The following is a 17,415-nucleotide window of genomic DNA, read 5'->3' on the forward strand; positions in this document are numbered from 1 at the left end:
TTAAAATTATTAGAGACAATTTTTAATCAAATTGATGCTCCTGGTTTAGGTTTACTATCCCTTCAGCCTCTGTCCAAGAATCAGTTCTGAGCACCTCTCCTGAGCCAGGCTCGGGCACACGGCACGAATGAGGTGGTCACAGTTGATGTGCTCAGCAAATACCTCTCACTCCAGCCAGCGCTCACCTGCCTGAGAGCCTGCAGAGTCCACTTAACGGCACTGCATCCTGCTGTGTGGGTGTCCTCAGTCATAAGAGTTTAGGAGTTTTCACTCTTGTCAGTTTCGCTGCTTCCTCTAAAAGTAAGTCTTAATCTAAACAAACAGCACAACGGTGCTAGCCCAAGCCTGGACTTCAGAACTGGCGCTTTCTTCTTCAAAGACTGCAATTCATGAGCTCAGGAGGCACTGAGCTGAGCTGTCTGCTCCCATGCATACAACTCACCCAGGGGCTCCAGGTGGAGCCCAGTGCCACAGGGTGTGCTTAGCGTGCTGGAGACCCTGGGTTTGAGCCCCAAAACAACAACAACAACAACAACAAAAACTCAAAAAACAAAAACCTCACCCCAAAAGGCTACACATGCTCAAATATTAAGGACAAGGGAAACAGCAAGAGATTAATGGCCAGTATTGCTTCTGGAGGGTCTGAGTCTCTCTCTTTCCCCAGCTAATGGTACACTTAGAAACAACACATTTCTAATCCCTCCATCAGGACCCTGGCCCCTGCTGAACGCGGCAGGGCGAAGGTGAGAGAGCAAGGCTCAGTGCGCCCAAGCCCACGTTCTCTCCAATGGGTTGATGTTTTCTTCCCAGTCTCCCTGCCATTGTATCCCAAAGGCCTTGATCTGAGTCACTACATCTAGAGGAAACGAACACAAGCCCTGGACACATGCCAAGATGTTGCCAAGCACCCCATCAACACCAGACGGCTGCTCACGGGGACGTTTCACTTTAGAGCCGGCCAGGATGCAGTTCCATAAGCAGAATGGTGTGCCTATTGAATTTAAAGGACAGGAAATCCACCTTAACTCTCGTTACATCAATTTTGACTTAAAGGAACTCTGCCTCTCGAGGGGGGCACAGGGACTGAGGGGAAGGGACTGATCTGTACTGATGAGTTCTCCTCCCATTCGCCCCAGGGCAGCAGCCATCGGCCCTGTGCAGGGCCCACCAGGTGCTAGTGTTCACACGGGAACAGTTTGAAAGTTCAGGTTTCACTTTGGTTTTTTTGGAGAGGACAGAGGGTATCCTCTTTGCCTCTGCAGCAGAAAAAAAAATATACACTGGAACAGGAGTGGAAGTACAATATACAAGAGGTGATAACAGAGGGAGGAGAGCACCTGGCTTCAGTCCTCCCTGAAAACCACCTTTTCTTGAAAACCTTCTTGCCCCACATTCTTCCCTCCATTCCCTGCCGCTGGCCTGTCTCAGGGCAGAATCACGGGCTTCCTCAGATTATCAGATCAACTCCTCTCCTGATGCTGGACACAGGGTGATGTGCACTCTGAGGGACATCTTTAGTGACCTTGCCAACAACTTGGCCCAGGAAGTCCCTGTTAACTGCATGAAATCCACTCATTAGAAAAGACAGATGTAAAGCAGAACCACCTGGTTAAAGTATTACATTTGTGTACCCTTAGCCCACCTGCACATTCAAGGGAAGCAGGCCACCAGGTTGTTGGTTAATAACTGCTCTTTCCAGAAACCCGTTTCTGCTTTTCTTACACAGATACTTTGAAAACGATTTGTTTTGAGAGTAAGTTTAAAATCCTGTTTAAATATTTATGCGAATCTACACGTAGGTATGATTTTAAGGACAATTAAACCAAAGAGTTAAGTCTGAGCATTACAACTTGGACTTCAAGCCAAGGAAATGGAACTTGACATATTGAAATCCCAGAGGAAAAGGTGTCAAGAGCCACATAGGAAAGGTCGTTCTGGGAAAAACATCTTTATCGCATGGCGAGCCCTGGCTGCAAAGGAAACGGGGAATGAGTGTTTGATAACGTTTACAAAGCTCCGTTTGTGTGTGGATCGTGAAGTGTTTTACAAGCACAGCACAGATCTCTCAGGGGTCAAAGAAAACTCGGGCCTTTCCGGTCCCTGAAGCTCTGGCTTACCTTCAGGGGAACACAGGGGCCTGGCAGTTGGGTCTTCCAGCCCTGAGGGTATTTCTGAATTCTCCACCATCACATCCACCCAAAGCCTCCACCAACTGGCCCTGCACAAGTGCTGCCGGGAGTGTGGGAACCAGGAAGGTGGTGTCTTTCCACCTGCCCGAAGCTCCAGTGGTGGTGGAGCTCACGCTGACTTAGAACCAGCCTGTCGACCCTCAGTCCGTCTTACAGAAGGAAGTCGAGACCCCTCTACAACACCACTGCTCGCTCTCACACCAGTTCTGCAGTCTCCAGGGTGGACAGTCCTTCCACAGGGCCTGGCTCCAAACCCTTTCACTGTCACTCACACCCCGTTTCTCAGGTGGGATGTGGCCACACAAGCCCCACTATCAGCCCCACACTGTGGAGATGCCACCGGCAGCAGGGGAGAACTTCCCAAAGCATCAACTGTAACAAACAAACTTTAAGAAAATGGATACATGATGCATTACGGAGTAAGACGCCTATGTTCTCCCTCTTGAAAGTAGGAGTCATCTTCAGACTGTGGTTTGCAAATGATTCCAGAGGACCATACCCTGGGGACAGGTGTCCTCGCCGCTCTAGGCAGGGATTCTTCAGGCAGAGCCTTTCCAAGAATCATTTTCTATTTCTGAACAAGTCTCTTGAAATACCGGGTCCACCAGGAGGGGAACAGCTAACTCTGACCAGAACAAAGGATACCACTGTCACCTCCTTTGCAAGAGACATGGCACCGCTAAGGATAGAGCAAAGGATGACATCCCCTCCTTTAAAACACGTTTGCTCTTACTTTAGTGATAGCACCTTGGAAACTCCTTCTGAGTGGCCTGCTAATTAAGACCCCAAATCTTTGTCACTTGCTGCCACGTTTCCCTGTCCCATTCTTCGGTGTCTCTTTTGACTTAAATCTTTAAGTTTTCTTACTCCTTCAAAATTTTATCTTCCTGGATTTAACCCAGTGTTCCAACTTTCCAAATCTCTGCTGTTAAAATATAAAAGCCTGTCTCCCCAGTACCCGAAAATGAGGTCCATTCTTTGTCTTTCCCAGGCATAATATACCACAAGGATCTAAATCCAGGGTTAGAAAGAAGACTGTAGTGTGTGCAGAATGTTGGGTGTAGACACACACACACACACAGATGTGCACAGCTCTTTCACTGGGGGAAAAAGTGTAACTTACAGGGAAAATGCCTCTATAGGTGCACATTTACCAGGGGGGCTCACTGGTCATCCAATAATGAGGCCTGCCCTCCCAGGCTGTGGATATCTAAATATGGGGCAAAGGAAAGCAAGGAAGGGGCACCTCAGAGGGCTCTGGGCATTTCACATCTACTAGTTACAGATGCGGCTGCCCTCTTCTGTGATTGGGAGGGGTACCGTGTCACCTGAGGAGGTCTGACTTGTAATGTCACATTCGTTCCTCTGACAGAGGCACAGGGGGGCTCCACAGAAATGCTGGGGTGGTGAGGCTGTCCTCCTGTTTGCCGCTGTGTGGATCAGCACTGTGCTGATTGAGGGCACCACACCTCCTCATTCAGATTCCTCAGCTCCACACAACTACGAGGAGCAAAGCAATTCTGATTTTCTTTTTTTTTTTTTCAATATTTTTTTTAGTTGTGGATGGACACAAAATCTATAACTCAGTGGTAGAGGGCATGCCTAGCATGTGGGAGGCCCTGGGCGGGAATTAACAATAAAAAGAAAGAAAGAAAGACTACACTGAAAGTATAGCTCAGTGGTAAAACACAGGGTTATCACACATGGTCAAAAGCCCTGGGTTCAATTCTCAAGACCAAAAAAAAAAAAAACAAGAAAGAAAAAGAAACACAAGTTGTTGCACTGGGGATAACAATTATACTTTCTTAGTTTATAAATGTGGAATGATAGAAATCCAATAATCCAGTTGATATTCAAGGTAGGAAGAATCACTGTCAAATGCTGAATGTATGCAAAATATGAAATTTCTGAAGTACATTTAGCAATTCATTTAGTTTGGTTTGGGTTTTATTTTTGTTTTTCTTTCCCAAGAAGCAGGAAAAGTATCAAAGAGTGGTACAGTAATGCATACAAAATGATAAGCAATCACTTTTAAATGAACCCCAATTATTTCTTAGACTAAATAATAAACATAAATAGTAAGTGAACCATTTTATACAGGTTTGGCAAAGTGCTTGTGGTGAAGCACACCGTAAGGTTCTGCGTGGAAGCCCTGCTCACTAGCTCCAGTCAACGCTGGCCTCACTGGCACTTCCTAGGCAAGCACAGGGGACGACAGGGACCACCTGCCCCCTGCAGCAGGTCACAGTGCACTCACCTTTAAGAGTTACCCAGTACTGTTTCCATTTCCTCCGTGCCACCAGCTCCAGCTTCCTCTCCTTCTGCAAAGTGACGAGGGGTTTGAAGAAGAGCCACCCAGCTTTCCGGACCACTCCTTGTTCCTTCTCAAACAGCAGATCCAGTTGCTCCAGCGAGCTGAGTGACTCGCTGCTGGACTCCACGGTCTCCGTGGATGTTTCTATGTGCTCTGGGTTGGTCCTGCTCATTTCCAGCTCTCTCATGAAATTCTCGTAAATGTTCTGTTGCAGGGGATCACTACCAATCGCATGAGCAGATTCGCTCCTCTGAGACAGGATGTGAGCCGAGCCCCCTGGCCACAGCAGCGCAGTTGATTATTTATTTTTCCTAATTTCAACATTCTGGATTTAATATTCTTTTTCAAATTAAATCTGGACTCTAAAATAATGAGCTCGACGTGAGGCGGGATCTGCTGGGCAGCAGGCAAAATGTGAATGAGAAAGAGGAGCGCGATTTAAAGGTGCTGGCGGCGCCCGCCAGAGACAAGTGCGCCGACTTCCCGCGCTCCCCAGCGGCCCGCGGGAGGCGACGAACTGCGGGAAGGACAAACGGACGCACCGACGGCTGCTAGTTGGGCAAAGAGCCGCAGACGTGAAGCTCTCGGACTCCAACCGACTCCCAGCGGGCAGCGGCTCCAAAGAGCCCGCAGGGCCGGCGCGCCCTCTCCAAACCCCGGCGCACAGCCTACCCCACGCACCTCCCGCGCCCGCGCCCGCCGGTCATGCAGTGGACCCAGGACTGAGTGGCCGCGGAGTCTGCTCTCCCGGTCCCGCTTGGCGCCTTCCCGGCGCTCCGGGTAGTGCTCGCGTCGTCTGGTGGGCTTCCCGGCAGCGGCGCGGCGCGGGGACTTTTCGTCTCTCCCTGGCCTCTCCCCAGCGCGTCTATGAGCGCAGCGTTCCCGCCGTCGCTGATGATGATGCAGCGCCCGCTGGGGAGTAGCACCGCCTTCAGCATAGACTCGCTGATCGGCAGCCCGCCGAAGCCCAGCCCCGGCCATTTCGTCTACACCGGCTACCCCATGTTCATGCCCTACCGGCCGGTGGTGCTGCCGCCGCCGCCGCCACCGCCGCCCGCGCTGCCCCAGGCCGCGCTGCAGCCCGCGTTGCCGCCCGCTCACCCTCACCACCAGATCCCCAGCCTGCCCACCGGCTTCTGCTCCAGCCTGGCGCAGGGCATGGCGCTCACCTCTACGCTCATGGCCACGCTGCCGGGTGGCTTCTCCGCGTCGCCCCAGCATCAGGAGGCGGCGGCCGCCCGCAAGTTCGCGCCTCAGCCTCTGCCGGGCAGCGGCAACTTCGACAAGGCGGAGGCTCTGCAAGCCGACACCGAGGACGGCAAAGGCTTCCTCTCCAAGGAGGGCTCGCTGCTCGCCTTCTCCGCTGCCGAGGCGGTGCAGGCATCTCTCGTCGGGGCTGTCCGAGGGCAAGGGAAAGACGAGTCAAAGGTGGAAGATGACCCGAAGGGCAAGGAAGAGAGCTTCTCGCTGGAGAGCGATGTGGACTACAGCTCGGATGACAATCTGACTGGCCAGGCCGCTCACAAGGAGGAAGACCCAGGCCACGCACTGGAGGAGACCCCGCCAAGCGGCAGTGCGGCAAGCAGCACCACGTCCACGGGCAAGAACCGGCGGCGGCGGACGGCCTTCACCAGCGAGCAGCTGCTGGAGCTGGAGAAGGAGTTCCACTGCAAAAAGTACCTCTCCCTGACAGAGCGTTCTCAGATCGCCCACGCCCTCAAACTCAGCGAGGTGCAGGTGAAAATCTGGTTCCAGAACCGCCGAGCCAAGTGGAAACGGGTGAAGGCGGGCAATGCTAACTCCAAGACGGGGGAGCCCTCCAGGAACCCCAAGATTGTCGTCCCCATCCCTGTCCATGTCAGCAGATTCGCTATTAGAAGTCAGCATCAGCAGCTGGAGCAGGCCCGACCCTGAGGGCCAAGCCACGGCTGGCAGCCTTGGAGAAGACCCAGCACCCGAGGGAACCCATGGTGGACTCCACTGTGTGTGAAACGAAACTCAGAATCTTCCCGGACGTGGACATCCCAAGCAAATCGAGAATATATCCATTAAACAGGCTTAAACGACTGCTTTTGAAGGGGCTACAGCCACACCTGAAGATACACTAAATATTTATTATACTATCCTACTTTGTACATATATATCTATATAGACTGGATCTCAGCTGCAGTATTTTGAAAGTTATAGGACCAAATTACCTAGTAATATTCTCCACTCACATTCCAGAAGAAACCAAACCCTCTGCTGTAACCTGCCGTGCTTAGCAGCCATCTTTCCATACTTTTCCAAAGGTAAACATGAAACACAAGAACAAACACTGGGGCTTAAACTTATTTTTGTTTCTATTCTGGCTTTTTGAGTTGACCGCAAAGCAGAGAGTGTTGGGCAGCCTGGAATTTGCTTTGCTTTCCTTTGCTTTGCTTTGCCTGGCTTTCTTTCTTGGGGTTGCTTATCCTATCTGAGCCATGTCTGAAGCGCGTCTCCGTTGTGTTTAATTTATTTCAATGTAGTTTATTTTCTTATAAGTTATGACATTTAAACAATCTCAGTCTTGTGAATAATAAAAAGGAACAAGGAAAAAAATCAAAAAAAAATAAAATAAAATAAAATAAAATAATGAGCTCTATAATTACTTGAATGTTTTTGGATATATTTACATAAGAAGTATTTATCTAAGTTTATTACCATCTATTTCCAAATCAATTTGCATGGAAAGATAGGTGAAATAATAAGGAAAGAAATGCAAGGTAAAGTTCTAATTAACCTACACCTCTAGTAATGATTTAAAATATTAAATACATTAAGAATATCAACAAATGATGTAGGAACAATTGGGTATATGCATGCATAAAATGAACTTTGATCTTTTTTTCTTGCATTAACTACACAGATGAACTAAAATAGATCATAAACACTACATGTTAAAACTAAAGCTACAAAATCTATAAAAGTGAACAAAGAAAAAAATTCTTGTGATCACGGGTTAAACCAAGATTTCCTAGATATAGTTCTAAAAGCACAAGCTATAAAAGAAAACAAAATTGATAAATTGGGATGTCATTACAACCAAGAATGTCTGCTCCTTTAAAGACACTGTTAAGAGAATAAAGACAAGTCACAGATTGAAAGAAAATGTTTGGAAAACCCATATTTCATAAAGAATATCTATCTAGAAGATGTCAGTAACTCTCATAACTTAAGAAAAAGCTAAGTAAAAATTTGTCTGGACACTTCATTTTACCTAACAAGACAATGAATGGCAGGCAAACACATAATAAAATGATCAGCACCATTAGCCCCCAGGGAATTGCAAATGAAGACCACAGGGAGATAATATTATATGCCTGTTACAACCCAAATTAAAAAGACTATGCTAAATGTTAGGGAGGGTGTTGGAGCAGTTGGAACTCTTATAAATTGCTGGTGGAAATAGAAGTAAATGAATGTGATGGGGAATATCATGGAATTTTATAGATAGATAGATAAAACATTAGATATCATCTAATTGAGGCATTTGATTTTGCAAATGAGAAACTAGGCCTAGAGTGGTTGCATGTTTTGCTAGTTATATAGCTAGTTGGAGAAAGGGCTTGAAATATTATTCAGCATTAGCGAAATCCCAAGAATCTGGCAATGATACCATAACTACTGAGAAGCTAATTTAAATCTATACTGCTTACTGGTTGATACATGTGGTTCTGATATTAATTAAAAAAATTAAAAGAGCATACATATTGATTACAATAAAATACAAAAAGCGTATTGATTTCTAGCTGAGATAATAAAATTGAAACAAAGCCTGTTGAATCATTGGAAGACTTGGAAAGTCATTTTAAATAAAAAATCACATATAATTAAGCATCAAAAAAAATAAATTGCTGGTGGGAATATGTAAGCATGAAACCATTTTGAAAAATAATTCTTGACAGTTTCTTAAGAGGTTGACCACATATTCACCATATGGCTTAGCCATTCCATTCCTAAGGATTTACCTACAACAAATGAAAATGTATGTTCACACAAAGATTTTTACATGAATGGTCATAGCAGCTTTATTTTTATTAGCCTAAAATTGAAAACAATTTTTTTTTGGTAGTACCAGGGACTGAACCCAGGGGTGCTCAACCACTAAGCCACACTTCAAGCCATTTTTGTATTTTATTTTGAAACAGGGTCTCACTAAGTCACTTAGGGTCTCACTAAGTTGCTAAAGTGGCAACTTTGAATTTGCCATTCTCCTGCCTCAGTCTCCAAAGCCACTGGGATTACAGGCATGTACCACCACGCCCAGCAGAAAACAAAATATTTAAAACAGTTGAATGGATAACTACATTGTGGTATAGACATACAATGGAATACTGTTCAGCAATTTAAAATACTTTCTATTGATGTACAAAGGCATGGACAAATCTCCAATTGATTATGCTGAGTAAAAGAAGCTAGATAAAAAAGAGTGCTAACCGTATGATTTTCTTTATATAAAATTCTAGAAAAATCACAGCAATCTATAGTGAAAGAAAGCAAGTCAGTAATGAATGAATGAGGAGGGAGGCTGACAGGTTGGGAAGGACCAGAGTAGGGAGTTCAAGGGACAAAGACAACTGTGGGACATGCTATAACTATAAAACTATAAAACTATCTTTATAGTTTTGTTTATGATGATGGTTCATAGATGTATATATAAGTCAAAAACTATCAAATTGTTCACTTTAAACATGTATAAGAGTTTACTGTATATTTATTATTTCTCAATAAAATTTAGAATAAAAAATACAAATTTTAATTGTGTCTTTAGTTTTTATGGTTCATAATCTAAGCAGAATATTTATATTTATATTTATTTATAAATATTTACCCATTTACAATAATTAACTATGAAAATTTAATATGATTGTAATTGATAACAGTTTTCTATTTTTTATATCATTGTTGTAAAAATTCATCATTGCATGTTATGTTTTGCATGCCACAAACTCAAAACAGATATATAAAGACATTTTTAAAAATTCTTTAAAAAATACAGAAACTTTACATATTATTTAAAAAAGAATTGCTAACTCAAGCAAAAGTATGTGTTTACAAAGCTTCCAAAGTCACATCAATCAATTTAAAATAACAAAACAAAGTTTTTTGTTTTTTTAATTTTAAAGAAATCTTTTTTTTAGTTGTTGATAGACCTTTATTTTATTTATTCATATGTGGTGCTGAGAATCAAACCCAGAGCCTCACCCATGCTAGGCAAGGGCTCTACCACTGAGCTACAACTCCAGCCCCAAAACAAGTTTTATAGTTTTGACAAATATTAAAATTTCTTTCATTACATTTTATGTCATTATAAATTATACATTAAATATTTGAATTTCTAGACATTTTGATTAATTCTTCATAATACTTAACAAGGCTCTATGTGGAATTATTTTGTATTAACTATTAATTCTAAATGAATTGTTTTTATTGGTACTTATGCCTTCTAAATTTCCTAGAAAATTTACTATCAACCTAAGAGAAATATTTAGGTGAATATTTATTAATATTTAAAATGTCTCCTCTCCCTCCCCTCTCTCCTTTTTCCTTCCTTTCCCTCCCTCCCTCCCTCCCTCCCTCCCTCATTCTCTCCCTCCTTCCCTCCCTCACTCACTCCCTTCCTTCCTTCCTTCCTTCCTTCCTTCCCTCCCTCTCTTAGTTCCCCCTACTTCTTTCTCTTTGCTTTCATTTTTTTCCTCCTCTGTATTTTTTGGTTACTGTTTAAAACAAATTTATTAAGCCCTTATGATTCTGGGTTCTTGAGATATAAGGAGTTGTGAGTGCTGACCTTACATTTGGATATTTGTCTTCTTTTTAGTGAGAAAACACAATGATACCCACTTGAAGGTGGAAGTTAAGGTAGGAGAATGGAGGATACTAGAGGGCCATATCAAGGGCTGTGGGTACTGCAGATGCTCCAGAAGGGAACAAAACAGTTAGCAGTCATGAAAAATTTGTGGTTGTTTAATGAAGAAGGTAGTTTATCACCCCCAAGCCAGATAAAGCATTATATTTACAAGTGATAATATATAAAGATTTTTATGGAGTTGAAAAAGCAACCATTTTAGTAGTTTCTTGTCTTCCTAGGATCTTTATTTATTTTGGTACCAGGGATTGAACCCAGGGGTGCACTTAATTACTAAATCACATCCCAAGCCTTATTTTGAGACAGGTTCTTGCTAAGTTTCTTAGGGCCTCACTAAGTTGCTGAGGCTGGATTTGAACTGACGATCCTCTTGCCTTAGCCTCCTGAGTTGCTGGGATTACAGGTATGTGCTACCACACCCTAAAATCTTAATGGTTGTAAAAAGGCAAAAGGCCTATGTTACTATGATTTGGTTTCTCACAATATCCCTTTGAAAAATATAGGCATACAAGGGCTATTTTTCTAGGGTAACCACCACACCTTAGATTCTGCTAGAATTCAAGTTTGATTGGCATAGTTTCTTTCAGCAACCATTTAATAGTTGTGTGAACTTGAAAAAGATGTTTAGTTTTTTTCAAGCATTAGCTTCTTCACATGTATATAGGGATACTTTGAGAAAGAAATTGAATAGTATATGTACTATTGTGCCTGGTCCATAACAGTGGTCAAATAAATGTGGGTATAATTCCTACACTATCATTTATTGCTGTAAATCAGGTGGTTATTATTTAGTAAAATAGACTTCATTTTATATAATAGTGAAATGTTTTATGCAAACTTAATTTTAGTTTTTAGTGTCAAATATTCATATTAGACCAGTTGTTTAATGTGTTTAATTCTTAGTGGTCTTCATTTCAAGAACTTGAACAAAATTCTTCTCAGTGATCAATCAATTAACCAGCAAGGCAGATGTTTTCCATGTAGGTAATGACTGATAAAGTATAAATAGATTTTTTAGATTTCTTGTCTTCTGGAAAATCTCATCTGAAAGCTGAAACTGCTTTATTATCTTCCCCAATAATAAAGACAGAAGAATCCTGTTGATTCAACTTTAACTGCAGCATCTGGATGTGTTGATTTTGTCCTTAGATCAGCCATATATTCATATCTTCCAGAACAATCCATATCACTAAGCTGCTATCATGTTAAGCCTTATGAGGTGTATTTAGATTTGTTATGGCATGTGTTAGACTTGGAACATAAGATCAACATGTTAATACTATTTATTTAGCTTCATTTTTGCTCTACATTGTGATCTTCGTCCTGAATTACAGATCCTTACTCTGATGTTCTTCATCTTGGACTTTGACATATTTTCCCATCTCAGTCCATTCAATATATTTTTTTTTAAAATTGAAGTTCATTTATCATTTCTTACATTGTAATATTAGAAAGTTCATACTTATTTTGTGAAGTTTGTCTTTTAAAAATATTTGTCTATGTACTAAAATATCTTAGGAACTTTGAGCTAAAAAGAGAGACTAATCAATGGGTCACAGTAGTCATTTGAATTTCCATATGAAAGTCAATAATTTTTTGAAACTAGAAATTTAATTTCCTGCCAAAAATCTACTTTTAAGTAGGCAGTCTCACCAAAAAAAAAAAAAAAAAAAAACATATCAATCCTCACTCTACTTGAGGCTCACCCACCATTTAATAAAAACAGACTTAAATAATTCATCAGAGGGAGTTAGAAATTAGGTCTTAAAATTCTTGGGTAGAGTTAATTAATGTTTTTAATGATATAAAATTGCCTATCATTTAGGTCTTAATATCTGCAACTGCCTAAAACACACACACATACACACAACTGGCTCTTGAGTTTTCTTTTTCATTGACGATAGTGGCTGATTTATACATACTACAATTGAGTGTATGACCCATGTGGCAGTATCAATTGCACCTGCATTTAATATGGCCCTTAATTATGCCATGTAGTGATTGCTCATTATAAGCTCTGCATTGAGTTAGGGACTGGGAATAAAGAGACACTAGGATTAAGACATCACTTAATTTCAGGAAACTGGCATTCCCAGAAAACCAACTGGTTTACTTGATTTATTTGTCAAAGCAATCATACTAATCAATGGGAAAAGCCATTATCTGAAATTGTATAAATCCAATTGTACAAATCCACTTGCATAATTATTTGACTAACATCTTCCCTTTTAACTGGTTGTTTTGGCAATATAAACCCATAACCAAAGACAATTGAAAACAATGGAAGAATTTTGTTTTGGATAATTCTTTTACCACTGTTCAAATATGGTCTGACTGTTAAAGAAGAGAAATGATGTCTGAGTGATTAAGGGTGATAGCAAGGAAGATGGAGAAGAACAGATATGGTTAGAATAAATTTTGAAAGATATTAAAATTTGTTGATGGACAGGATATGGTTTTGAGAAAAACAAGAAGTTCATCAGACACTAAAATGAATACCTTAAGAAGGAAGTTCAATATAAGTCTTGATCTCAAGGAAGAGGTAGAGTTTGGAAATCATATTTGTCAGGTTCTTGTTGAAGCACCACCATATCTCAGTAAGATTGATGCCCACACTAAACTTAAGATGAGTTTGTTTTACCATCTGTAGGACATAGGTTAAGCACTATGTCCATGTTGATAGATTGGAAAGGAGTGTGAACTTTGGAGTCAGACATTGTCTTCAGCCTAGTTTTACTTCTTCTTTTCTGTGTGATCTTGAGTACTCTCAGATGCTAATACAATATCACATTTGTGAAGCTTAAATGAAATAATGCATAAAAGCATTTAGCATGACATTATATGTACAGTAACCATTCAATAGTGGAAACTGTCAGTAATCTGGGCTATAAGCATGTAGGTCTTAGGAGGAGTGGTAAATAAAAAGAAAGCACTTATAAATAATAGCAAAATGAAAAGGAAATTTTTCCACATTAAAATTTGTAAGGAAAAAAATCTGAGACTTTGAATTGGACAAAAAATTATTGTAGAGGGTCCCATGATCTCTAACTTTTATTGTCTTTAAGCTATTATAAGGCTAAGTGAATTGTAGAAAAATTAGTAATACAAATAATTCTTGTCCATAGTCACATCAATGAATTATGTCCAGTGGAGATGCTGCTATTTCATCAATCCTGAAGGTATTTCTATGTGTATCCCTTTGGTTTTTTTTTTAAAATAAAACTAGTTTTATTTTAAAATTAAGTCCATAGCACTCATCTAATTCCACTGGTGTAGACTTTAGCACCATTCTCTTCCATTCACTTCCTTCCCAAGTGACGTAACTATCCCAAAAAGAAAGAAAAATAATCACATTTGCAAAGTGTGTGGAGAAGCTGGCCCCTGTGGCTGTTTCCTTTCCAACACAAGCACATTACTATGGAACAGTCACCTGGAGCTCAGGAAAGGGGACAAACACCACCACCTAGGGCAGAAGGGATGGCACACTGCCTGGGATGCTGTCACCCTCCAAGGAACACAGTCCCACCAGGGAACCAGGAAGGAAGGGGCTAGTAGCTCTCCCTGGCTGGTGGGGAAGCCCTGTCCAGGGAAGAAATCTGCACATGTGGGTGCTGCAGCCATGTAGACGGGCACCAGCGGTAAGGCCAGCCGTGGACAAGCCCCGCTGCGGCTGGCTAGCCAAGTGACTTGTACTCACAGCTCCTCGGGGAAGTTACCAAAGTCTAGACCACCAGAAGGGCTCTTAGGACGAGGACTAGAGCGGCCATCTGACATACCCAGGACAACCTTTCCATCCTGTTTCCTTGCAGAAAGTGGTAGACAAGCCTACCTCACCTGCTTCATTCTATTTTTGTTTTAAAAAAAGGTGAATTTGACCCTTTTGCTGCTTTCTATAGGAATTCACTTATGAAAGTATCAAAAGTATAATAGACTCTTCAGTGATTCCTTATTGTGATAAAACGCAATTGTTATAAGGTATTGTTATACCTTAACACAGGAAGTGCACACATCTCTCAAGAGTAATGAATCCAGCAAAGCGACACATGCACAGATTATGTGGAACACTCAGGCTTGTGACAGCAGCCAGCAGGTTGAGCGATGGCCTAATATGGCACGTAATTAATGAGTTCCATCATAACTTTTTGTTTTATGATGCTCCCTTTTATATCCCAATAGTCAATTTAATAGCATTTTAAATGGGAAGAAAACCACAAGAGAGGAGGAGAAAGCATTAGGTATCTTATTGAATCACAAATCTTACAATCTGATTTTTTTAATTCCAAAAGTGACCTAATAAACTTGCTTTATAAGTACATCCATCCTTTTCTTTGGGGTTTTTCATTCACTTTTGGTAATCATGCAAAGGCTTCGATTGAAATACATTGTCATTTTAGTTAAGTATTGTGTTCCCAGGATGAGGAACCTGTCTTGGGCTCCTCTGAAGCTTGACCTCAGGGACACAGAATGCTACCTCTCATGTTCCCAAATAGTTGGAGCCTCTAATCCATTAAATCGCAGCATCGGCAATATGCATGAGCAATAACTTCAGAAATTTAAGCTTTGGGATGATTTCCTCAGATGAAAATTTTACCTTGAGAAAAATACACTGGCATCAAATTTTTCAGTTTTAGGCCTTCACAAAGTTTTGAAATTCACAGCCTATGTTGAAAGTTTCCTGCTTACTGAGAAAGCACCTGACAAGAAATGAACCACGTTGGCTGCTACAAGAGCCAGTATAGTGCTCAACAGGGGCCTGCCCTAGACCCAAAAGAGTAAGGAAAAGCCCTCAACCTCAGCTTTTATGCAGGCCTTCACCTTCCTTCCATCACGGGCAACTGTGGTACTAAATATCGTGGGTGAGTTTAAAGAGTCTGCAATTTTAAAGAATACTCTGTGTAAAAATTATTAATTTGGGGTCTGAGGTAGTGGTTTAGTGGTAGAGCACCTGCCTAGCACAGGTGAGGCACTGGGTTTGATGCTCAGCACCACATTAGTAAAATAAATAAAATAAAGGTATAAAAAATTACTTTCTATTTTCAGGAAAGCACCATAACTACAAAAATGCATGGCCTCTTGCTACAATCTATTCCAGTTGGCATCTGTGTTCCTCTGTTAACAAATTAGGAAGGATTCTTTGAAAGGTTTGTATCATCTGAGTTTGCAACAATGTATCAGCCTGAGGAAAAAATACCAGCCAGTAAGAAGGAAGCGGACACAGACTCACCATTTGCTGTATTCTTTTTAAAGTTGTCCAGGAATTCCTCCAGCAGTTGGGACTGGTTGGGAGAGGGCAGCAGACCCTTCTGGTCCCTGGAGAACAGGTCACTGTCCGACCAGGAAGTACACAGGGTTGCTTTTGTGTCCAGAGGCCGGGCAATCAAAGTGAGTCCAACGCTCTTCTCAGAAAACAGGGCCTCCATCTGCTTGAGGTCAAGATCAGACACAGCTTCCCCATTTAAGGTCATGATCTCATTGCCCTTTCTCAATCCTGAGCAGCCGCATAGGGAAACAGGAAGAAAACAGGTTACTGAAATATCTTGAAGGCTGCAAACTCAAACTGTGCGCCCTGAGGGATGGTTTTGCCTGTTGCTTTCCTCAGAGAAAGAACCACATCTTACAGTAGCTAGAAGCCACTCAGAGCCACAGTACTAGAGGGGAGAGTTCTGACATGACACAATTTGCAGAGCCACTGATTGATGATGCTCTGAGGGCAAATGCCCTGGGAAATGGAGTTTGCTTTATCTGCGTCTGCCTGCCTCTCGTACTCTCTCCCTCCATCTGTACACATGGATGCATGCTCTCTTTTAAAATGTACATGCGCATGCACACAAGCTTTCTGTGTCTATATACACATGCATTTTCAATTAAACTCTTAAGTTTATTTTCTTTAAAATTGCAGGAGAAACCATTTTTTGACCAAAAAAATTGCACAAAGTAGACCACATTTCTACAGTTTGAGAGTTAGAGAGAACAGACATGGTGCCACACGGACCTCCCCCATATGCCAAGCCATCAGGGAGAACGTCACTGATAAATATCCGGCTGAGATGCTGGTGCTCATCCACCTGGGCTGTGACTGCAAACCCTGGGAATGAAAACAAAAGTTAAACTCACCTCACCCCTCCCCTTCCCCAACCCATTGGCAGTATTTCCTTGAACGCTTGTCTCCTGGTAAATTCACAGTGTTATTACTGTGGCTACTCATCAATGTTCATATTCATTCCTTTCACTACTCAGGCCTTGTTCCCAAATATTGACATATTTTATTCTAGTAATGTAAATAGTAATGTAAAAAAGAGAAAGGAAGTTCAGAATCTACTGTCATTCTCTGAAAACGTGAACATAAAACAACAAGGTCCAAAGATGGGGGGTGGGGACCAGCAAGGCCAAGTGGCACAGAGCTCCCTGCACTTACCAAAGTCAGACACACTCCCCGTCTTCGTGAGCTGCACATCATAAATGTTTAGTGGAAAGACTTCTATTTCATCATAAACCTGCAAACGGCAGAAACAACAAAATCAGAGGTTTGATATTATGGTATCTTGGATTATTTTTGACTTTTTTTTCCATGACAAAACAAGAAAGCTATCAACAAACTACACTTTAGATGAGGGACATTTCCAAACCATGTGCAAAATTGAAGTCATTTTCCCTCAAAATTACATTTTTCAAACCCAAAAGGCCTCAGATATGATTCAGATTCCATTTTCTAAAGTTAATGCACTCACCTGTTCTTGCATGTATTCACCCAGGGCAGGAATATAGCACTCAAAGCTCTCATCAACTAATTTTCGAAGTTGAAGGCCATAGTGACTAGGTTCCAAGTGCCTCATCTAGGAAAAAAAAAAAAAAGACAGGAATTCAGATATTAAGTGTTCTTTCCAAATTTATCATTGTTCAGCAGGCCCATTAAAATCAGAGTAGAAATCTCTTTTTTTTTTTAAAAAAAGAAAAGACTATAAACCAGGCACAGTGGCACCTGCCTGCAATCCTAACAGTCTGGGAAGTGAGGGAAGAGGATT

The 17,415-nt window shown here is 41.8% G+C and overlaps 1 protein-coding gene, 1 long non-coding RNA gene and 1 pseudogene across 2 annotated transcripts in view; 1 reads left to right on the forward strand and 2 right to left on the reverse strand.

The window, feature by feature from the left end:
- LOC143642334 (rho guanine nucleotide exchange factor TIAM2-like) overlaps window positions 1-4,798 on the reverse strand; it is a gene marked incomplete at its 5' end in the record, with an annotated part of 38,219 nt that extends 33,421 nt beyond the window's left edge. Inside the window, one exon of the mRNA XM_077110661.1 lies at window positions 4,447-4,798. Within this exon, the coding sequence (XP_076966776.1) occupies window positions 4,447-4,798 (352 nt within the window). The remainder of the gene's footprint in view (window positions 1-4,446) is intronic.
- Window positions 4,799-5,370: 572 nt separating this feature from the next.
- LOC143385973 (homeobox protein GBX-2 pseudogene) lies at window positions 5,371-6,417 on the forward strand (annotated as a pseudogene).
- Window positions 6,418-15,651: 9,234 nt separating this feature from the next.
- On the reverse strand, window positions 15,652-16,890 carry LOC143385919 (uncharacterized). Its single transcript, XR_013155626.1, has 3 exons — window positions 16,809-16,890; window positions 16,386-16,478; window positions 15,652-15,881 (listed from the first exon to the last, which is right to left on the reverse strand). It is a non-coding gene; the product is annotated as an uncharacterized LOC143385919 (long non-coding RNA).
- Window positions 16,891-17,415: the final 525 nt, after the last annotated feature.

This window comes from Callospermophilus lateralis, chromosome 11 (assembly GCF_048772815.1).
Source record: "Callospermophilus lateralis isolate mCalLat2 chromosome 11, mCalLat2.hap1, whole genome shotgun sequence".
In the NCBI taxonomy this organism is placed as follows: domain Eukaryota; kingdom Metazoa; phylum Chordata; class Mammalia; order Rodentia; family Sciuridae; genus Callospermophilus; species Callospermophilus lateralis.